This window comes from Dermacentor variabilis, chromosome 4 (genome assembly GCF_050947875.1).
Source record: "Dermacentor variabilis isolate Ectoservices chromosome 4, ASM5094787v1, whole genome shotgun sequence".
NCBI lineage: Eukaryota > Metazoa > Arthropoda > Arachnida > Ixodida > Ixodidae > Dermacentor > Dermacentor variabilis.
In genome coordinates, this window is record NC_134571.1 from 83,840,063 (window position 1) to 83,864,274 (window position 24,212).

General features: G+C 43.8%; 1 protein-coding gene and 1 long non-coding RNA gene across 3 annotated transcripts in view; one reads left to right on the top strand and one right to left on the bottom strand.

Annotated features, from left to right (window-relative positions):
- Window positions 1-21,866, top strand: part of LOC142579447 (uncharacterized) — a 46,849-nt gene extending 24,983 nt beyond the window's left edge. Inside the window, exons 2-3 of the long non-coding RNA XR_012827382.1 lie at window positions 12,996-13,175; window positions 21,807-21,866. This is a non-coding gene — a long non-coding RNA (uncharacterized LOC142579447). The remainder of the gene's footprint in view (window positions 1-12,995; window positions 13,176-21,806) is intronic.
- msps (msps cytoskeleton-associated protein 5) overlaps window positions 1-24,212 on the bottom strand; it is a 113,264-nt gene that overhangs the window by 14,522 nt on the left and 74,530 nt on the right. For both annotated transcript variants that reach the window (XM_075689613.1, XM_075689614.1), the window contains exons 22-28: window positions 23,420-23,599; window positions 18,332-18,461; window positions 10,957-11,133; window positions 10,125-10,312; window positions 7,833-7,914; window positions 4,038-4,226; window positions 312-452 (exon numbers count right to left, since the gene is read on the bottom strand). In XM_075689613.1, the coding sequence (XP_075545728.1) occupies window positions 312-452; window positions 4,038-4,226; window positions 7,833-7,914; window positions 10,125-10,312; window positions 10,957-11,133; window positions 18,332-18,461; window positions 23,420-23,599 (1,087 nt within the window). The remainder of the gene's footprint in view (window positions 1-311; window positions 453-4,037; window positions 4,227-7,832; window positions 7,915-10,124; window positions 10,313-10,956; window positions 11,134-18,331; window positions 18,462-23,419; window positions 23,600-24,212) is intronic.

Below are 24,212 nucleotides of genomic sequence, written 5' to 3' on the forward strand. Positions count from 1 at the left end.
GGAGACATATACTCCGACAATCACTTTCAGCGATATCACTTTCAGTTTGCAATTACTGGTTAGTTGTGCAATAGTGGATGAGCTGATTGGCTAATTGAGCACTACGTCACACAAAAGCGATAGCATTGCTGAAAGAGATTGTCCAAACTAACATCCCCAGTTTAGGATATCCAAGTTTGTGTATCCTCAGAGCGAAGCAGAAACTCTCTGCTGGACCAAACCCACAAAGACAGAAGCAAAAGCAGAGGGCAGTATGCTGCGTTAGAAGTATACACAAAGAAACATCAATTGCTTGCCCTTAGCAGCAATACCTTGTTCTGAGAGTCGTCGGAAAAACCCCTGTTGGCAGAGATCTCCGCACTTTTCCGAGCGTGCATCTTCAGCATCTTGGTGATTGTATTCACAAGTGAAGACTCCTCTTGGCCTGGCACCATTTCTGCATATGTCAGCAGCTGCACAGTGAAACGAATGGCCCCTGTGATTTTGAACTGCCTGCTTCGGTTGCTTTGAATGGGAGCTTCACTAGTTGCGTTCCACAGACAGCTCTTATGTGTTTCGAGACAACACAAACTGATACAAGCGCACCTTTTCCTGTTCCTCATCAGATTTTGTTCACTGCAGGACAAAGACCTTGGCCTCTCCCAGCAATCTCCAATTACCCACGTATTTTTCTCGTTAACCTTCCCTTTAATACTGCAACTATACTTACTGGCCTGCCCTGTGCTTAACATAAGCTTGAGCACTGTTTTAATCTTTACAGCAATGCTACAAAACAAACACTTTAGGAGGGGTGGGGCTGCTACTGCGATGCAATGCTTGATGGTTGCGATGATGTTCAGTCAAGCACAGTTTAAGAACTTCAAAATTGTGGTGTAAGATAACTTCTTTTTCATACCATGTTAACAAAACACTGGTGACAGCAGGTTGCAAATGTGATGCATGGTTTGTACAATTACTGTGAATATAACCAACATTTAACAAGACACAGAATATAATTTTTTTTTTCTCTTTCCTAATCCTAGCGTTACTGAACACCAAAGATTTCCCCCAGCAATCTAGCGAACCATGTTCTGCAGTTTCCATATAACAAACCATGCACATCCCACTGATGCATCTGCGACGAGCAAATGCCGTCCTACAGTGGATTTATTCTTTCCACATGTTCTTCTGTATGTAAAGTTGCTGGCTAGTGGGAAAACACCAACATTCAAGCAAAGCACGGAATGCACTGCTTCATCTGTCATGCCAGTACAGAAATCTCTGGCAGCACATAGGCCAGTCAAAATCAATAGGTTTCTGCGATACCATTATCAGAAGCACACCATTTGGCCACAGTGGTTACTGCTACTTGAAAAAAAAACTTTCTTTGCTAGATTCAAGCAGTTTGATGAACCAAAGCAGCACTGCCTTAAGTGGGGTAATTCTGACCAGCTGGGATTTTTGAAAGAGCATCTAAATTTAAGTACACAACCATTTTAGCCTTCCACTGCAACTGAAATGTGGCTACTGCAGCCTGGAATAGCACCTGCAACTTCGTTCTTAGCAGCACAACAGCATAGCTACTACAATAAAATGACAATTTTCAGTAAAGGTGAAGAAAGCCACCATTGGTTTAAGTATTACAATCCAAGACTGAGTAAACAAGACAATGAATCTTGACTACACCCAACTGCAGACATTCTCAGCATTCTGCAGCAGTGAAATATAGCCCTATTTCACCAGTACAACAAATCGAAAACTGCGAAATAGGCTTGTTGTAGTCACAACAAAACAATTGACGGAGTTTCTGGGACCATACATGCTTACAGCAATGCTGCAAATGTAGTGGGAGAGCGCTTGTAACATGTATCGCTGTAAGAATGAGATAACCTAACAGCTCGAGTGCGAAGTCCAAATTTACAACTGCTGCTTAATTTCAGCAAGAAGTGCAGATATCAGGGCCATTGGTTACAAGAGGATTATTACACAGTCAAGCTTGAATGACAAAGCAGTTTTCGTTCAGCAGTGTAATTGGTAGTACAAGGGTCGTTTGATAAGGACGGTAAAAATACAAGAGATGGCTCTAATATTTTGTTTTCTTCTAGGTGACGCACGAGAAGCACCCTTCATATGACAGCAGAACTTGTTTATGCTGGTACCGACAGTTAGTACGCATTGGCTACTGAGCTGTGTGACGATTCCTGCCAAAATGCAAAAAACGTAAATTTCGAGCAGTGATCAAACATTTTCATTTAAAGCACTGGACGGCTGCCTAAATTAAAGCAGAGTTGAGCAAAGTTCATGAAGACTCTGCACCATCACTGAAGACCATTTACTAGTACTGGATAAATGAATTCAAACATGGCCGAACTTCGACGCAAGATGGAGCAAGCCCTGGGTGTCCAGTGGAGGTCACCATACCAGAAATGATATCAAAAGATCATCGAATTGTAATGGAGGACGGCCGAGTAAAGGTACGAGAGATCGCTGAAATTGTAGGCATCTCGGCAGAGAGAGTTCAGAATATTCTTCAGGAGAAATTGCAGATGAAAGTCTGTGCATGTTGAGTGCCTCGACAGCTCATGATCGACCAAAGGCGCGTGAGGGCAGACATCTTGAAGCTGTGTTTATCGATGCTTGATTGCAATCCACAGGAACTTCGGCATCTATTTGTGACAGTCGATGAGATGTGGATACATCATTACACTCCAGAGTTTAAACAGCAGTCAAAGCAATGGAACAGGCCTGATGAAGGTGCTCGAAAAAAGGCAAAGGCAGCCGGAAAGGTGATGACGACTGTCTTTTGGGATTTATGAGGAATAATCTTTGTAGTCTACTTACAAAATAGCAAAACGATAACAGGATCATGTTATGCAACAATCCTAGATCAACTGAAAAAAGAATTGCGCACTAAGCGACCTGGGTCAGCACGGAAAAAACTCTTTCACAAAGACAATGCTCCGCCCCACAGATCGCTTGTTGCAATGGCCGAATTACACTAGTTAGGCTTCGAGGTTGTGCTTCATCCATCCTATTCTCCGGATTTGGCCCCATGCCACTTTTTTCTCTTTCCAAACCTGAAGAATTGGCTGGGTGGAAAGAAATGTTATTCAGATGAAAAGGATATCTCAGTGGTAAATGACCACTTTAAGGACCTCGAACCATCCTTTTTTTCTGAGGGGATAAAAAAATTGGAGCGCCGCTGGAAGAAGCGTGTGGAGCTGGAAGGGAACTATGTTGAAAAATAAAATATAGTTTTCCGCAAACATGGTATTTCTAATTGCTTTTTACCACACTTATCAAACGACCCTCATAAATGTTGGCGAGAGAACATGGAGCAACAGAGCCTGGAACACAGTTCCAAAGCTACCGTATGAGCAGATTGTTGGAATGCGCCGCTGGTTACCAGCACTGAATACGGTAGCATGCTTTGGTTGTAGTGGATAATAAAGAATTACTAAGCTCGGAAATAGTAAAGCAATTGAAAAGTCTTAGGGGCAGTGAAAAAGTTGCACCGGATATAGTTAAAATTTATTCTGGGGTTTTGAGGTGCACCGTAGTAGGGGACTAATTTTAGTGACATGGGGTTTAGAACGTGCACCTAAATTTCAAATACACAAAAGTCTTGCGTTTTGCTCCCATCGAAATGCTGCTGTCATGGCTGGGATCAAACGTGCAACCTCCAGCTCCGCAGTGCAATGCCATAGCCACTAAACTACCACAGCAGGTACCAGATGCAGTGAACCATTTGATAAGTATTGGACAGATGTCAGCCAGCGGTTAACTAGACTTCTAGGACCTACGAAGGGCTCGAGAGCTCATTTATACAGCTTAACTGTACAAGTTGCTCTGATTGACATACATCTGGAAATGATTCACAACTCCCATATGTAAGCAGTCAGCATATAAAGAGAGCAAGCTACCTCGAAATGAAAAAATGTATAACACAAACATGTATTTTAAGGCATTTTAGGTAATACAGACTTGTGACGTGCCGGTGTGCACCAATGCCGTCACAGGTTTGTTCCAACCCTTGGGTTCAAGTCAATGTGGCCCACCTTGTGACCTTTGAGCCCGACCAGCTTGTAGATGATGGTGCGCACTGTGCGCAATGGTGTGTCTGAAGGCCGGCCCTCCCAGAAGGAACCACGGTACGCCTTCAGAAACAGATGCAGGTCCAACAGGACCAAATCCAGGCTCAGCTCGTCCACGATGTTCTCGAGCGAGGACATCATCTTCCACAAGCACTGCAACCATAAGGGGTGGGAACAAATGGCAATCAAACACCAGATTGATGGACAGATTGGGCAAGTTACTGATAGTTCATTCTTGGGGATGTCAGCTGAGGTGGACGAAAGGTGTAATCACAAATTTCACCGACCTATACTCTGTTTCATACATATCAGGCAATGCTATAAAGAAGAACCTGTCTTGTTGCTCATATTCGTGACAAAAAAAAAAAAAAGAAGAAATAGTGCATTGCATACCATTAAAGGTTCACTAAAGGCAGATATGTCAACATGGACTGTTAAAATAGTACCATTCCAGAAACCCCATAGCAAGTTTTTTGTGCCAAGGAAATTTTTGCTTAAGAGAAGACCGTGTCTGAAGGGTCTGCATTCCTCTAGAGCTATTTAGATAGACAGATAGACAGATAGATAGAGAGAAAACACGAGCCTATAGAGCTATTAAAATCACCAGCCACGAGCAAGGAGGTATGATATTGCATACGCCATCGCCGCCCTCTACTGCCGTAAGTTTAGTAAAATGGTATCCAACAGCTGGCGCCGTTTTTTTGTGTAAAATGCAACAGTGCAGGCAAAAAACAAGCGAAGACACAGCTGACAGCATCTTAGGATATCACATGAAAGCGAATTTTCTGCTTACAGAAATGTTGCTTCTCGCCAGGCGGCCTGCCCATTACCGCGCGATTGTATGAGAACATGACAGCAGCCAGTGCGCCCACTTAGATCCAAATTAGCTTTTGCTACTTGATCTCTTTCGTGACAGCAAGAAATAAATGGTAAAATGAGCCTTTGCTTCGTCTCATCTCGCACTGAGTACAAAGTATCTGAGCTAGCGCGTACACAATCTTGCAGTCCATAAAGTCATGAGGTGTTTTGCTTTCTAGTTATCAGATGGCGTTGCAGCATTTACTGCTGGCGACATGGAATGCATTTTTACTGGAGATGACTGCATATTAGAACTAGACCTAGTACTCTCTGGTTAAAACACTGGATTCACGGCAGGCATGTTCGAGATTTTTTTACAGGCATACAGTTGTACTTGTTTCGACAAAAATGAAAGTTTGTTGCAACATTTTTTTTTTTTTCGATGCCGCATCCGTGTTTATAGTCCAACAGCAAGACGTGACAGTGCTGCAGGGTCTGTCTGTTGTGTCGCTGTCGTTTTAATATTTGTGCACATGTTTGTTCTTTAGTATGAGCTTTACGAGACATTAAACAAGCGCAGTACTGCACGATACAGCAACTACCAAAACATGACAATGCAGGCAGCACATGGTCGAGTGAAAACAACTTTTTGAGTATCTGCAGTGTCGTTTTTCAAGGGTAACATCAATGAGTTCTCTTTTCTGAACATTTTTAGCATTTTTTTCCATTTTAGAATACAATACAATGATGTTTTATTATCACTGGTTGAGTACACATGAAATAATTATAACGAGGAGTTGCTAAGTCGTCTGTTTAGTACTAGAATTTCCTGGGAGAGTTGAGTAGTGTCCTACATATACCTAGATTTCTCACTTACTAAAGGTCTATTTTTGATATATTGATGGCTTAAACGTTCTTGAGTACTAATTTACCACTTCAGCTTTACTTATTATTTGCTTTTAGTGTCCATTGAGGTCCCAAACATCTATGTCGAAAAATATGATGCAATTATTGCGTGGAAGACATTGCAGAACTGAACTTATTTATGAGTGAGTGAGTGTAGCGGCACATTTCTGGTGCCAGTAGCCACAGTGCATTGTTTGAGATTGTGACCAAAACAGAAGCCACACACTGGAAGCATAAACATGCACAAACGACGTGTAGTCCACAAGTGTAGTTATTGTTTATGATGCAGTTATTCTATAGAAACTTTCGCAGATGAATAATAACTGCACTGCAACAACCACATAGAGTGAAGCTTTCATGACCACACTATTTGCATAGTTAAAGTGTCGTCTGCTAAGTGAAACAGCATGTAAACGTGCGAGTGTCTTCTGTGTCTGTAGTATAAACTCTGCCTTCATGATAAACCAAACAAAGAAAGTATTAAAACATTATTCCCAATTTTTTCCTCCCATATCCCTATTCTGTAGAGCTAACAGGCACTTGTTCAAGCAAACGTCAATCACTTGAGAGAGCTGCAAGTAATCTACTGTTCAATGCACTTTGATTCCGAGTCCCATGAGTGCCAAGTTTTACACAATGATGATGAGGCAACAACACTGATCATGGTTCGTGGTCATGTGTGCTTGCAAAACCGATGACAAAAGTTTGCACCAGAAGCTATCTAACTCTAATATAACCCAGGCCAGGATAAATTTTGCAACTGCGAGGCGTTTTTTTCGAGGTACCCCTATGAGCTTTTTGTAGCAATTACTATGATTGGGTGGATGTCTCACTTTCCCTTTATTAATAAGCTATCTAGCTAACAATTTCAGAAGCCCTTGCAGATTGTCACTTATTTTGGTGCTTATGCCACATAAATATCTATATCACAAGGCACTGCAGTTCAACAAATCAACCCATCTTTTAAGTATGGATGTGCGAATATCTGAAAATTTCGAATACCAATTGAAAACCGTTTATCTACAGCCATATTTGATTCGGAAACCAAGCATCCAAAATTTTTTCGAAACAATCCAATATAGTGCTGGCCATGTGGGAGCAGACAAAATTCTTTGCTTTCGTTCCCATCAAATCTGGAAATGTGCTTCTGATTTTGCGCTTTTAGCATGCTTCTGTCATTGCAAAATTTACAGCATAATTAGGTAAGCTCAGCTGCCGGATGAATAAGCTTCGCAGAAAAGACAACCTCTCGGTGGCAAGGGGCACAGGTAAACAGGCGGCGACGGTGCAATTACTACAACAAAAGGGAATGTGGGTGATTGCACAAAGGTTTCAACAGCAATAACAATGCCTTTCCAAGGAGCCCAAGTCCAATGGGTCGCTCAACTAAGGCGGTGCCCGTACACACTGGCTCCTTATGCAAACATGCCAGATGCCCGACGCTGACCCATCCTGGATGTCAATGCAGTGCATTATACTCCGGTTATACCATTTTAGCCTAGTGATGGGTGATCCGTTACCGTGATATATGCGCCCATGTGAGACAGATTTGTGCAGATGGTGCAGGCAATGGGTGATTCACTATGTGCATTATCATGATGTATGGAGCAAGAATTTTTCAGGAGGTGAAATAGCATTCACTACGGCGTCTTAATAAAGTCACCGTGGAGAGCCCCATTGAAGCAGCCCCGTTATAAACCCACCAAGGCAGCTTTTGAGGAAAGAAAAGTAAAAATTCCAACCAGAAGCATACACCTTTTCAAGAAAGGCTTGATGGTAGGTGCCATGACCAAGACAATTGCAGCAGGCACTTACTGGCAGCTCCGAGATTACGAGAGAAGGAACGCAACTTTTCCATACGATGCTGTCACAGTTGAAAAAGCATGTGCTGCCAGTGCTGTCAAAAAGGTATACATTTGTTACAGCAATTGTACCAAGATGACTGCACATATACAGTGTCCATCTCCACAAAGACACAAGCAGCACACAGTTTGTTTGATTTGTATGTGTGCATCCAACTAGGCATATTAAATGAGAAAAGGAGAGTGAACTTGCCTTGACAACCAAGTCAATGTACTTCTCAGACGCCTGGGTGCTCATGTTGCCCAAGCAGTCATGCAGGTGCGTTATCAGTGCACTGTAAAACAAGTTAACCAACAGCCCCGTGAACCAATCAGGTCTACAGTAAGGAATATACAAGTGAACTGAGGCTTCATGAACTCCTTACACATTCTAAGAATACAACATCTGATGTACGCATCTAATGCCCAAGTCGCACGAGAAACTACCTAGCAACCCTTTGAGTGCACCTACCTACCCATAGGAAGTGCCATTCTGGTGGCATGCTGCTACAGCCACATTAGATTTTTATTTTAGGCAGTATTTGCAAATTAACAGCATCACCACTTGGCTGTAATGCCATCTTTTCTTGGCTCCTGACAACACCCAAGCGACGTTCTGAATTTGGAAGGGAAGTGCCAAGAGAGGCAAAGAATCGACGCACTTAAAAAGCAAGATGGCTTTCGCAGTTTCCAGTTCAAATGGCACTGGGATGTTTACAGCATCTCAAATACAGAAAAAGCAGTTTCAGGATCAGTGCAAACCTAGCAGCAACTAAAATGTCATGCATTTTTGAAGCACTGCTATCGAGGCCACATGTCGATGCAGCAAAGAGCCTGACTAACACTCTTGCAGGCCAGAGCGTTATAAGCGGGTGTCACTAAACCTTTCTGTGCAAGAGCCTGTGAACACTAATGGAAATGTGCACTGGCTGAAAGTGACACTCGCTGAAGACAAAACTGCAAATTTATAAGCGCTGCTTTTAGACAGGACTAATCTAGGAGCATACTGTCGCGAAGAGAGTGTACCGCGGACCTCTTTGCTGTCTTTCCGGGAATTTTGTGGGGTCCTTGACCCGGGGCAAACCTTTGTACACAAATGACCTCGACGGCGCCGCGGACAGTGCTGCCGCGCGGCCGCCGCGCCTGACGTCACACCTGCACATGTCGCGTCGTCTTCCCACGTTCGGCTGTCAAAAGCCGATTAGTTATGGTCAGAGTGCTTTTGTGTACGGAGTGTTGACGCGACCATTTCTTGACCCCTTGAACTCTGCCGCTTATTGGATGATGTCGGCTTGCCTGATTGGTCGGAGTAACGAAGTAACCCATTGGTGAAGAAGCCTGCGCCTCCCGCCGGTCCGCGGGTCCCTTGGATGCTGGGGAAACTTATTTAAGGAATAGTTTGGGGTAGTTTTAGAGTGAGCAAGTAGACAGCAGCAGACGGCGCATCTTCACCAGGGGACACCAGGCCGGTCAGGCAGGCCGACGACGACGGGTATGACATCGTTCTGTTTGTAGATATTTTTGTACAGCTTAAACTTACGGCAGATGCCAAGGGAATAAACCTAGTTATTCAAATGCTACTCTCGTCGTCGTACCTGCGGATTTGGACTTTCCCCTGCCAGAGCTCATCCCCATTCTTCTTCCGTCTCCCTGGTGAGTTGATGCGTCTGATATCTCACGGCTGCGTCACTTCGCTACAATACAAATACACCACAAAAACTTGGGCCCTCATAAATGGCTTGATAAAGATCAAAGTAGCTATGGTTTTGTTTGTTGAACCAAACACAATGCTTGTAAGTTCACTTATAACTCAGAAAACGCACCTTGTGCCTAAGGATAACTTCTGAAAATGCACAGCATGACTATAGTGCTACATGTACAACTGATGCTGTGTCACAAATCTTCAGGTCAAAGTCCAAAGGGAAAAAAATTGGCCCAGAGTTTTATGCTATAATAATACTTCAATGAAAAAAAAAGAAGTGCAGCTTCATCACACATCTTGGAACCAATGTGAAGCGACACCTTCAAGAAGTGGTTAATCGAATGCTATAAATTCATTCATTTCATTCTTCCATCCTTGGCGTAAATGATACTGATGCATGCGTGCATGTGCTCTTGCCAAGCCATGCTACACAATGCGACACAGGCAGTGATCATTTCAGAGTGCTTGTCGGTGTTGGCAAATTGGAAGCATATGTGCGATTGTGACCTAATGGTTAAAGCATCAGGATGCTGAGGTGGGAGACTGATGTTCAATACCACCATCAAACACAAGCTATTTGGCAAAGCAGCAAGCACCCAGCAGCACCGGTCTGAAAATTCAGGGAGGATTTGCAAAGAAAGCTTTGCAGTAAATGCAGAAAATACTCAAAAGAGAATGATCTATCATATACTGATGTAGTGTTTCCCTAATGCTGAATTTAAACATAAAGATGTCAGCCCTTGAAAGAATTAGAAGAAACGAATAGGGGGAGAAGATGAAGGGGCCTGCAGCAAAGATGCCCACCTAAGAACACAGGTGGGGTTCCCATTGCGGATGATGTGGAGAGCAAGGATGTTGACTGTTCGCTGCAGGTGAGGCCCATGGCGGAACTCGGTGATGCGCTTGTCCAGCAGAACCATCAGCAGTTGAGGCAGCAGCTCCTTGAGAACGCCAGTGCTCACACGCCGCCCCAACGTGCGGCCATCAAACACCTGCGGGGAGGGGGACCAAGCACATGCATCCTTCTATCTAGGCAATGGCTGTTTACAGCATACAATGTGGTCTACTTTCTAAGGAAATGCTAAAGTCGCAATACTTTAGATATACTAACTGCAACAGTACAACTTCGAAAAAAAGAAAAAAGTTGGAGAGTGTTTGGTAAGTACTTATACATGCAAATATAGCTATCAAGTCAAGAAATTAAATGGTGCCATGGTTTGAGCGACAAGTTTAAAAAAAAGGAGGTTTGAGCTTAGTTTCCCACAGTAAAATTTTAAGAAAAAAAAAAAAGAAATCTTGCCAGTCAATTTGCAGCAAGCTGTCTTGCTCTTCTGCAGATTTACTTTACACTGGACAATAGAGAAAGCATTTACATGTTCTACTTGTTCTGGGTCAATTCACTCTGAGGCAGACCAAAATCTTTTGCAGTTAAAGAGAAATATTAAGTCAAGTTAGATTAGACGGCCTTTGAGAGCTTGAAAGAGTTCTGCAAACCCTTTCGACTGCCGCAGACTACCGACTCAATAGTCTTTCAAATGCTTGATGTAGCGATGCCTACTTTGCTATTGAGTCGACAAACTATAGATTTTCAAAATGCCTACGCGACACCTGCATAAGCAGGCCAATGCAAACAAACCTTGAGGAGTACAGCTGCCATCCGGCTGTACAGCTCGATGACATCTGCCTTGGCAACGCAGTCGTCGGTTATATGCTTCGTGTGCAGCAGCCGGTACTGCAGGGACATCATGTTCACTAGTTGGTCGGCACCGCCCAGCAGTGCAGGACTGCCATCGGTGGCAAGCACCGTGTCCAGCTGCAAACAGAGGAGTTCAGCACGGGGTTAAGTGTGGTGCCTAACAGAACCAACATATCAGATCCATGTCACCTAGGCAAGGTTAAGGGCATTAAAGGTCAAAGGGCAAATGCATCGAAATTTCCACAGTGCATGTGCCGCTTCTCCACGGAAACGAGACAACACGTCCCGCAATCAAATCTTTAGCATATTGTCACCGCATATGGCACTTCACCTGATAAGCAAGTCAAAGATGCAGGGATAAATTAGGCTTTCAGAGTGTTCTGTATCACCAACACATGGCCGGTATTAACTGTTGTGATGCCATTTGATAAAAATACGCATTCGTAGCTTGATGGTGCTTCTTGGACCTAACAGCCTGAAAACAAAGAGTTGATCTTGATAATATTGATAGCTACCACCAGGCGTCACTAAATGTAGTCTGCAAATGCACAAGTGCTTATCCTTCTCTTTGTGTTTTCAGCCTGAATTCACCACACTCAGCGATCTCTAATTTTCAAGACAGCCCTTCCAAAAATGCATGGCAAGTCCTACACTAGCGCTCAGCATTGCATGCTGTATTGAGAACATTACAGTTAAATCTCATTACTATGCACACCCCAGATAATGAACATTTGAAGAATCCCAGTCAAAACCCCATTCCTTCAAGTTTTAATGTAAAAATATTACAGCACTATGAATTTCAAACCCCGAATATCTTAAAGTAGTGGAAATCTTAAAGGGACACTAAAGTAAAAAATGATTTTGTCTGCATCAATAAATTACCGTTCTACAACACCAAAAACACCATCTTACAATGATAAGACGTTTGGTAAGCCAGAAAAAGCGCAAGAACGAAATACGGGTGGAGACTCCTACTTAAGCTCCCGCACCTGGGGGCTGCGACGTCTTGGACATTGATGGCATCTTCTAGGGCCTACTAATTATATATAGTGGTACAGATGGACTACATTGTGTTCTAAAGGAACCAAATATTAAACATGGCAAGTTTCGAGAACTTTTATTCAGCCAACGCAGCCCAAATGCGAAAACATACTTTGGAATCCCTGATGTTACACTGACGTACCGGCGCTGGGGTTTTAGCGTGAAATTCAAATACCGATACTTTAACCTTCATTTTCTCATCTAATAATCAAACTATTTTTTTAAAATGACTGCCTGCAGGGTTCTCAAACAATGCTTCATTAGTCTAAACTGATTTATTGTTTCGCTTTAGTGTCCCTTTAAGCTTTCTTGGTACACATCAAAATAATCTGCAACCTGAAATATTGTGCACATTTGAGACTTGCAAAACAAAAACACTTGGCACGGCATTATCAGCAGCAGCAGATATTTCTGGATGGTTGCAATTGCAAATTTGTGCCAGCCCTATTGCCTGTGCCCACAGTAACGATGGCCTGCAGAAGTAGAAACTACACAAATTGGCACTGCCAGCACAGCATAAGGGCATGGTGAACTGCAGTGTTCTCTGCAACCACGAGATTGCAATTGCACCCATTACATCATTCACAATCGCAACAGTGTTGAAGAGTTGAGCAGAAAAATTGCCAGTGAAAGGTAGGTTTGCTTAGATGCCATTCGAACCTCAAGATTTATCGGCGAATAACCAAAAAAAGTGATTACTTCAGGGTTTTGGTAACATTTGGCGACAATGTGTTGTGCATCATGTGCGAATCTCAAATATGCGAATGCTGTAATTGCCTGTAGCCCACCTTGCTGATAGCCACCAACATCACCAAAGAGATTAGGCTCAAGGAGTTACCTGCGCTCTGGAGAAATGCATGGCTGCGTGCTTCATATGCGACAGTCTGTGTGTACTCAAGAAGAATCGCCGCCTAATTATTGCCGTTGCCCTACCACAGATGGAAGATGCACGGGACTGTGGCGAGTAATCTCGCTGTTCAGCAATTGTGGGCACCGTGCGCAGACTTATGCTCGGCTGGGCACCAGGCAAAGATTTCAGAAAACGCGCGTTTTCACTCCTATCCTGCGGAGTCCTTGGCACCGGCAGAAACACATTTGTGGAAGTACTGCTTTCTAAGGTGGGCAACTCCTTTTGATGAATTTATTCCTTAATGCCAATTTGTGCATTTTCAATACAAGAACATTTCAAGATAATGAATATTTTTCAGCAGCCCCACGAGATTCGTTATATCGACATTTCACCGTACTGATGGCTATAGCCAAGGAACTAGCTCTCTTAGCTCTGTTGTATTCGAGCAATTTTCTGGTTCCTGTGGAGTTAAATTACTGTGGAGTTAAATTACAGTGGAGCCACGTTAATTCAGTTAAATCTTCATATAATGAAGGTGTTAAAATCGGCACTTCGTCATAACGAAACTGACAGATTTCTCTTAACAGGCGGTAAAATTTCGTGGATTATTGTGCAATCAGGAAAAACTACTTTTAATGAGAAAAAAAGTTAATTTTGTTGAATTTGAGAGCCGGCTAACAAAGGCACAATTTCGTGCTGTGTCGATGATATCTTCACATTGGCACACGAAGTGAAGTCTGCGAACCTTTCACGTTCGCTACGCTGCCATGGTCAATAGTGTCACCCATAGTGGTATGACGCTATCATGAAGAGTGCAGACAGAGGGGATTGAACGCTTCACCTGCCTCTTGCTTCAACGAGATTTGGAAACTCGAGATTACGTGGCCTCCCACACTAAACGAGCGGGAAGGCAGCACACATCAAACCACAGCCATCGTGGCTGGCAAAGCTTTGCATCTGCCACAGATTACTTTCCAAACAGGGCATGCGGGCCGCGTACACACCTGCCCGCGCTGACAGCCAGGTGCACTTACCTGCCCTCCACCAACCCCACCTCTAGCATGTGCTTGATCACGTTACAGTGTGCTCGCCTCTCGCGTCGACCCATGTCCAACACTTCAGATTTTAGCAGAATGCGTTGTTGGGCAAGTTGGTTCATTGTATTTGAAAAGACTGGTTGCGCTTTCTAGACGATCACAAGGAAGAAGACAGGACAGGCGAAGTCATGTACGCATGCCATGCAGGCCAGCTTCGACATGCAAATTTCTAGGCTGAAAGAGGCTGGCTTCCCTGATGTGGTTGTGCTGGCAGTGGTTGAAACGCTCGAAAAGAGGCTAAAAGCGCCCCAAAAAGTAAACTCTGATGTTGCCAACAAAGCTTCAAAGCCAGCTGTAATTCCATATGTTCACAGAACTGCACACAATCTGAAGAAGATAGCAACCAAGCATGGTGTCCCACTCGTTTCCTCGGCTCCCTGCAAGCTGAGTCATCTTTGCGCCCGCATTGGGAGACTTCACGCCAGAAAGAAGCAAGGTGGCTGCGGCGTGAAACACAAGAACCCCTATATAGATTGCCAAGTTGGCGTTGTTTATCAGATTCCCCTGACATGCGGCAAAACCTACATAGGCCAGACGGGCCGTTGTTTGAACGTGCGAATCCGAGAACACGAAAGATCAATTATAAACCGGGAGCAACGTCATTTACCCATGCATTGCTTAGATCATAAATGCAGGCCTCTGCTCAACCAGGTTAAGATCCTGCGCAAGTGCAATAACGAAAAAGCACGAGAACTTCTAGAGGCACATTATATAAAAAAGAAGGAACAAGCATGCATCAGTGACACATCGTTCATGCTTTACAATAGGGAGGCACGTTTCCCAGATAATATGTTTAGCTGAGCCATGCCATTGGTTTTTTCTGATTTTGTGTTTTTTCTTCTTTTCTGCTGCTGATACCCTGATGCGCCTGCGCTGGCATGGTCTGATATTTAAGTGTTTTCCTCGAATAAACCTCAGTTGTTAGTTTGCGCCTGTCCTGTCTTCTTCGTTATGATCGTCTAGAAAGCGCAACCAATCTTTTCAAATACTTCAGATTTTGTGACCTCTAACACAAGGCACATGGGAAGACAGTACACAAGTGACCAGCGATCTTGGCTCTCATACTGCTTGCACCCACCTCAGATTGCCTTTGAAATATGGTCCATGGCTCGCATATGCGCTCTGCCATGTGGAGCAGCCATGTGTAGCCATGGTAGTGGTAGAGGAGGAGACACTCGCTCACCTGCCTCTCCATGCCCTTTTTTTTTTAGCTCGTGCTTTACCATTCATTTATCATTTGCATTTATCACATTACCAAACAATCACCTCTAACCTCCTTAGTGTGTTTGTTAGATCATGTGACCTGCAATGTTGGACACGCAGGAGGACAATGTGCATCAAGCTACCATCCTTCTCTGTTCAACTTTGCACATTTTCCCTCGCACATGCAACAAATACTGCGTGAAGTGCAATGTTATCGAATTCAATATTGCACTTTATATGGAACCTCACAGTGACAATGAAAATTCGCTTGGAGTGTCCAATTAAAAGAAATCAGCAGTTTTGCCAATGCATGAACAGCAATAGCAAAGTTCAACACTGCACTCGGAATTCCTCAAACGGTGTCGTAAACATATGCGGGTGCAATGTGGCTAGAAGCAGCAGCAAGGCAATTATTGTCGGGCAGACCGAACAGTGCCTTGATGACTACCAGGCATCTGAGAACACTGGTGTCATGAGCACTGCCAGTGGCATTGCAGGTGTCACACCTCGATGCTGCTCGAGATTGAAACTGATGGGAAACCAACGGCATTAGTCAGCACCTAGTGAAATATTCAATCTGTAAAGGTTGACATGATTCTCATTTTTCTAGAGCAGACGTGGCTCGCATGGCTGTCAGCACAACCAAGCGCATATGCAGCTCGTGCGCTTCCTCTTCTAGAGGTACTCTGCTGCACGTGCAAAGAGTGGGCGTACCAAGATGGCGTGGCATCACGTGCGCTGTCTTCCTTATCGTTTAGTACTGGAGGTTGCGCAATCTCAAGTTTCAAAGATGCATTGGAGATAGCAAGACGCAGACAAAGAATTAACGTTGTCATACAGTGTGCAACACTAACAGCAGTGTGGGAAGAGTGGATGCGAAAGCATAGCTGGCTTGGCTTCGTACCATCTATGTGAAGATATCATCGACATGGCATGAAATGGCATCTTTCGTCGCCAATTCTCACATTCAACAAAGTGAAATTTTTTTTCTCTCATTCCAATTTGCCTTTTCTGATTGCTCGATAATACGGAAAAATTTGCAGCCCCTCCCGGGCAAGAAAAGTCTATTGGCGAATGTGCTTAGTTGCATAAAAGGCTGAATTTCAACATAATGAAACTTCAATATAACATGCAAACTGCCAATTTTACCAACTTCATTATAATACAGCAGACCGTCGTTGACACATTTCCGTTACGTACGTTTTTCCGGTGCCAACGTTCGCAATTGAGAACACAGATAATGACCTAGTAGAGTTACGCACATATTTTACTGGTTCATACGTTCCCGGAAAACAAAATTTTTCGGCACCAACATTCAGTAAGTCACCAAACTGCGATAGTATGATACATTTTCCAGTCGCTAGATACCATGTAAACAGGAAAATGTGCGAGGCATGCGTGATCGAGAACAGTACATAGCTGCCCACCGTGGCAACTTCACCGCAATACTCGCCCGCCCATCTCATGTGAAAATGCGGCCACACACTCAGTTTCAGATTTCAGTGACAGCAAATCTCTAGGGTCATCGCGCGAGGCATTCACAGCTATTACTGCCAATCTTATTGTGCTAAGCATCTTCGCCTATTTGTTTCACGGTGCGTGGTGCTGTCAGAAGCGTAGCACAGGCTTTTAATAGGCGATAACTGAAATGCACCGCGGTCCTGTACTGCAGACTGCGATCGTATACGTTTTCCAACCGCTAGATCCAATGGGGGGGGGGGGGGGGGGCGCACATTTGAGAACAACATATAGCTGTCCTTCTCACGTTAAAAAGACGGCGGCGTGCACAGTTTCTTGTTCCAGTACCTGCAAATCTCCGCCCGGGTCGTCGCACACTGCATTCACAGCTATCGCCACACCAAACCTACTGCGATAACCATCTTCACCTATCTGTTTCACAACGCATGGCACGTAGTGCTATTGGTAGCGTACTGCATGCTTTTAGTAGGCGATAATCCAAACGCGCCGCCATTTCCTCTTGCTGCAGGCCCCATCCGGCATCGCCCTCCAGCTCGATTTTTTCTCGGTTTCCCGTTGCCCTTTTAAAACACCACACAATAGGAAAACAACAAAATGCGCCTCGGGCCGCCGGAGCGCTACCAGCTCGAAGCGCGTCGGCGTCCCGTGCCGCAAAGATCCGCTCGACGCTTCGCATTACGAATGTCGAGAATACTCTAGTCTTTCAAATTTTTTTCAGTTACTTTGGATCGTACGTTTTCCTGGTTAGTGTGCTTACTTTTTCGTTCTTTTTCCCCAAGAATGTATGAACGAGGGCTCTACTTTATGTCAAGCTTTAACCGTAATTGCTATCGCAATAGAATGAACAGCCATTTCCTCAATTAATATAAACTGATGTCCACATCCGGTATTTATAATGTGAACACGTTTCTGTTACTACTTTGCATGTTATGAAACAATTATTAAAAGCACGAATGGAGCATTAGGTACAAATAAGCAATTTCTTTGCATGCACTGGACTCTTCGAAAGTGTGAACTGTCAGTGTGCCATAGGAAGTAAAACTACCGTCACAGAGCAACGTAGCCAGCTCCACTTTATATTTCCAGGAATAACAAATCTAGCAGAACACTATTTGTCATTCTAAGGTTTCAAATTTTGCATACATGTATACACAATTAATAAAGAAAAAAATATGAGACATCCACCCAAACGTAGCTACACAATTCAAGTATACACAATCTCAAGCTAGGCTTTTTACCCAGTCCAAAATTTGGCTGCAGCTGGCCTTTCTTAGCGCTATTATTTTCAGAGCCAGTGCCCTCTTTCATGGTGGCATTTAATGAAACTGTACAATACATGCACATGGTGCAGCAAGTTAGTTTGGAATCGTTTAAATCAACTACAAGGGCAAGCCATGCCACTAAAAAGCATTAGCAGGCATATTTAAACCAAAATATTTTCAAAAGTTTTTTATGCATCTACATTATATGCGTACTAAGAAATGCCACATCCAAAGCCAATTGGTTAAAGCAAGGTTGTTGAAGCAAATTCTCTGGCATTCTTTACATTTTTCACTTACAATTTCTCTCCTGTTACGAGGCTGCTAAGCTGTAGCCATACTGGCAAAAGTGGGAGCAAAGCACCAAGTGAAACTAGAAGCTGTACCTGGGCCAGGCCTTCAAGCACCACAGGAATTTCCTGCGACGTCAACCGTGAAATTAGGGTGCCGAAGGAGTCTGTGTCAAGGGGCAGCCTGCGAGCATGGCTTGGAGGGCTGGCACTTTTCTCAAGACATCTGTAGAGCAAGAAAGGACAAACAGAATAGCAACAGAATTGCAGGCACTTTCTAAGGAAAGCAACCACAAAACTCAACAGTCACAGAGGTAGACAAAAGTGCAGAGGAATGGAACTGTAGACTTGTAGGTGAATATCATGAATATTATTGTTTTTTACCTTTTTCAAGCAGATTGCAGATGGAGAAAAAAAGTATAAACTAAACGTCACCACACATGGTATTCTGACCAGTTGAGCTGCGGCAGAACCTTCCACATTGCCATGCATTGTTTTACTTTTTTTTTTGCTAGTGTCCATTTTTAATGGGACTGCAGCCATTACCAAGTTGTTGCTAGGTGCAAGATGCACCAACTATATCCAAATAAAATTCTTATTTGGATCCCATTCTAACATAAATAGGCTAGTGTAATAGGATTGTGTGCACGATGCAAATAGTGTTGTACATTTTCGAATGGATGCATTACTCTAGAATGTACGGCAATACAGTCTAACCTCAATATAATGAACACTAAAGAAAAACCAGATGTAACAAAATAAACTATCTCACTACTATTACAGTAAAAATATATATGTTCATAACTAATGTCAAATCTACCGTATTTACCCGCATAATGATCGCACTCGCGTAATGATCGCACCCCTGATAAAAATTCGCTTTGCTTAAGTTTCCCGTGTAATGATCACACCCCGAACTTGCCGCAGCGATATGTCGTGTGCCAAGTCTATAGCTAATAATGTTCGCACTTACCATCTGTCGAATGCTACGTGAACGACTCTTCAAGACAAACCAAGTGGTCTGCATGCACCACACTTTCTTTAGCAGATGCCCCATTCCATTCCTGTCATCACTTTCCGCACATCCATGAAAAAAAAAAAAAAAAAAAGACGCTACAACCAAACTTGCCTTTATTATGTGTAGGCTTTATACTGGTTGTGGTCAACAACCTCATGGGTTGTGGTGAACAACCTCGTCTGCACTCGTGAGCACGCAACAAATCGCGAGCAGTAGCGATAGCAGCCACGTTTACACTGATACGTTAAAAGTGTACCCTATTCATACGCCGACGCTTGTAACACAGCTAAGATATTCGCCCACCCTTAGCGGAAATGTGCCGTATTAGGATAGTAGTGAAGACAAATGTCGCAGTTTCCGCAGCATGCCCGCCATGTGTTCCTATATCACCGGCAGCTAAGCGCACCCATCTGTTTCTGTCCCCTCAAATTGAACATGGCTACGTTATTGCCGCAAACTTGCTTATATTAACAATATTATTCATTACTGATACGGAAGAAACTGTTTCAACGCATGTAATGTACTCATGAGAAGAAAAAAAAAAAATAGCATTCGGCGCATTCGGCTTGCTCCGCCGGCCGCCATTCTTGTTTTGGTGTAAAAAAAAAAAATTTTTTTTTGCAGGAAATTTAACCCGCGTAATGATCATACCCCTGAATTTGCGTCAATTTCTTTTTACAAGAAAGTGCGATCATTATGCGAGTAAACACGGTAACGGAGCTATTTTTGTGCCAGATGCGATTGTTATAATGAGGCCCACATTTTCGACGGGTGACAAATGTGCTCACCACTATCACTGCAATTGTAGTGCTGCTCGTCTCTCTGGGCTCCCATTTTCCCAAGAAAGGGTTTCATTCTTAGACCACAGTGTTGGTGGCATTTAGTTCAACATCAATACATGACAACATGAACAGACGTACAAATACAGGCTTTCTAATGTTTTCTTAAAAGCTTGCCTTCTGCAAAGTTCGTTTGTGGAACGGTAGCATTGTTTCCCTTGACCCTGCTATTACACTAACATTAAACTAAAGCTATCTCTTAAAAGCAACAAACAGGTGTACTTAAACTTGCCTTTGTTTTCTGTACTGAATGCAGCTAAACCTCAATATAATGTACTTTAACATAAAGAAATTGTCAATATAACGAAGTATACAACTTATATAACTACTTGTCTATAGAACACTATGCATTTAGAGCCTCGTTATAACAAAGTGTATTTATACACGAATTCAATATAATGAAATTTCATTGCCCCTGTGAAGGAATACAGAGACAATAAATGGAAACTTTTGTGGATGCAGATAGTCAAATGTTTGAATTACAAGTGGCTTTTTGCAAATGCACATCTATAATTGCATGGGGAGCCAGGGGCAGCATCATGTTCCCTGTAGTCCAAGTGCAATAAGACTTTATTGCGAAAGTGAAAGTGTGTGAGGGTGAGCCAAGAAGGATGTGTTTATTAATGCTGTCTTCCCATGTAAGCAAGAGGTAAGGGGGGAAGCAGCCTGTGGTAATGGAATCAAGTGTGCGAGGGGAAGGGGGGCAGATTGGTGCCCATCTACATTTCGAGGCCAGCCGGATGTGCATGGCTGTCGGCGCGGCTGAGCGCATATGCAGCCCACATGCTGTTTTAGAGGTCATCTGCCGTGTGTGGAAAGACTGGGCATGCCGAGATGGCACAGCATTATTTGTGCTGTCTTCTCACGTGTTTAGTGCTGGAGATTGTGCAATCCCAACTTTCGGAGATGCACTGAAGTGAAAGGCAGATGAAGCGTCAGCTCCTCATTGCTGGCACTTTTCATGATAGTGTCGCCCGCAGTGGGATGACCCTATCAGCCATGAGGACCGACAGGTATGCGCTCAGCTGCGCTTCCGGCCATGCGCAGCTACGGCCGAGATGAGCGCCAACTTTACACTCTTTAAATTTCCAGCTGGTGGAACTGGTCTGTACGTGTCAAATGTCGGAGGCAGATTGTACTTGCCAGATGCCAGAGGCAATCTGCCAAGTCCACCGCAGTGCGTGACAGCGCGATTCCCTTCTCTCCCCTTGTGGTCTGCCAGCTGTGAGCACTGAAGCATGAGGCCACAGGCCACCTGTATTTGTATTGGCTCCTATAATGTGAGATCACACACCCTATCCCACCTCACTTCCCTCCTTTGTTCTCCCTCTTCACTTGTGATGCCACAGTTCCCTCCTCTCCCACACAAGGTAACCGACGGATGTTGTCTCGCCTTAATTTGCATGAGTGTTCTAATGCTGACCCATTAAAATCGGTCGGCAACTACTTATTTGCATAAAAGGTAGAATTTCTGTATAACGAAATATTGATATAGTGAGGTGCTAATTTTACTGACTTCTTTATATTGAGGTTTACGGGGGGAGGCTAGCCTCGGATACCAACTTTCTTGTTTATTGAGATATCTTAATGAAATTTTCAGGATAGCCTCATAGCAAAAGCATTAGTAGAACTAAAAATTTTCATGCAGTTATGTTCACTGGTACTCAAGTTACAGCAATATGTCAGAATGGTGCACATGGTTTTCTCATTCCAGGTCTGGAGAATTTTCAAAAAGTGCTGCAACTGTGAAATTCAGTATGATGATTCCCAGATGGATACCTCTGGGCAAGACAGAGCCCTTTTTTTAAAAAAACTTCCTTGCTGAAAATTTTAGCAGATCACCAAATTTAGTGTTGGTGATTAGGATTTTATCAATCAAATTTTGATTAAATATCACAAATCAGACAATATATATATAAAAAAGTGGGCTTGTCCTGCCCTCATAAATTTATTCAGATACACAATAAAAAAAAAAAGAGAGAACTTCTGGAAATCTGGCGAGCAGTTACAGAGATATGGCTGGAACAAGCAGCCTCACCAGCCAAAAAAGTCATTTTGTGAAAATGAGCTTTGAAAGCTTTAAGCACCTATACTAGTCTAAAATGACCCTGCAGCGTAACTGGAGATGTCCTTAGGCACTCTCTTCTTTTGCCGCTTTTCCATCTTCTCTTGCAATCACTTTTTGGCCTTTTTCAAGCACAGAGAATTTTTCTCGGCTGCCCGTTGAATGGCCAGGTGGCCAGGTGTTAGCCCCACTGATGAACATAGCTCTTGGGTGGCCCTGTGGCAGCCAGCATTATATCTTAAAACTGCCTCATGCAGTGGTGTCTCCACAGCAATCAGCGATGCATGCCGCTCTTTGGGCATCAAGAACTATTGGTGCGATCATCGTCAGTGCGCTGGCGAGTGACGAGGTTCACCACGAGGGAGAGCTTCATAGAACGCTTCCTTGCACCGAACGCGTGTAACGTCTTGAGTTTCTTGGGGTGCATTGTGGCCGACTGCACAACAATCGGCAGGCTAAACGCAACAATGGTCTCATAAAGACTGTAGAAACTTGGAGAACATGCAAATGGCTGCAAAGATAGACGATGGCAAGCGGAACAGACAAAGGGCGCCGGCAATGGAGGAGCCGAAGCAGATGACGGCGGGCGCATTAAGCAGGAGACCACTACGTCATCGCATGCAGCAGCCTATGGGAGTCGCGGCATGGGAGTCGTGGCCTCCTCCGCGTTCTTGAGGAGTGCCATGCTTCGCCCAATCTCAGCTTAGCGTCTCAGCCGCGGGAAACTTGAAAGCTCTCGCGAGCCCTCCAATCACGAGCGATTTACGCCTCTGCCGCCACTGCCGCGGGTGGTGAGGAAAAAAAAGCACAAGAATGCACAAACAAAACAACGCCAAAATGGCAGCGCTTGGGGGAGCGGTGGAGAAATGGCGTTCGCGTCAAGTAGGGGTACTTTGAACGCTCGCTCGCAGCTCGAGGGCTGCCGCGGCTCATTATAAACTTTATTTGAAGTAGTTTCATGATGAATTAGACGTTGATATTCACAGAAATGGTAGTTTATAAGACATACTGCCCGAATATGTGGGTTTCCAAAAATACAAGCATACACTGGAATGTTCGTAAATCTGCTATACTGATTGTTATATTGCTTTTAGTTATTGCAACCTTATATTGGTGGCAGAGTTTTTAATAAAGCATCACCACTGAACTAAACATCAAAAGGTGAAACTAAATGTTGACAGCAGACAAAAAGAAATTGATAGCAGACAAAAAGAAAACAAAAAGAAATAAAAGCTGCAAGAAGGCTGTAGAAGTGGGCTTACCTGCGGGGCGGCAGCTGGATGGATGGCTCAGCCAAGATGGCATCAGCATCCACCTCCTGAAGGCCCGCGACTTTGGATGGTGCCAAGGCCGCTTGCTCCAGCATGCGTTCCAAGTCCGAGCTGAGAGTTACGCCAAGCGACCGCGGACGTGCCCCTGACGGAGTGCCACTCTTGGGACGTCTGCGGCAAGGTAACAAAAAGAAAAGCCATTCTTGGATACTGCAGTAGCTGGCAGCTACACAGACTACAGTATGGCCCCCTGTTAAAGCCAACTGCAACAAACTTTTACTTTGGCTAGACTTGTTATAAATAGGGATAGCTTTTTAATGATAAGTGCCACAAACTACCTGCCGACTTAAATTTTAGGAATTCGATTAAAACTGAAAAGTCCAGACTTCAGGAATTTGTTGTGGCTCATCACACTGGGTCCACACACTGGGTCTGCACTGGGCATTTTATGTTGCATAATAAGCAGAGGTGTGCGAATATTTGAAAATGTTCGAATATTCAGTCGGATACGAATATTTGAAACAAATAGAATATATCGCTCACGGTGCAAGAGCCAACACTGTTCTTAGCATTTTTTTTATGTAATCTAAGAATATTGGGGCAATTTTCTGCCGAATCTTGCAATGATATTGTGCTGCTAGCGAAATTTCGCCTGTAAAGCACACTTAGCCACTATACGTTTCACTTTACGGGAAAGTCAGTCTCTTAGCAGCAAGGGGTACGGGTTTGCGGACAGCGAGGGTGCACTTTTACAGTGAAGCTGTTTATGCAGATCCCGTGCCGT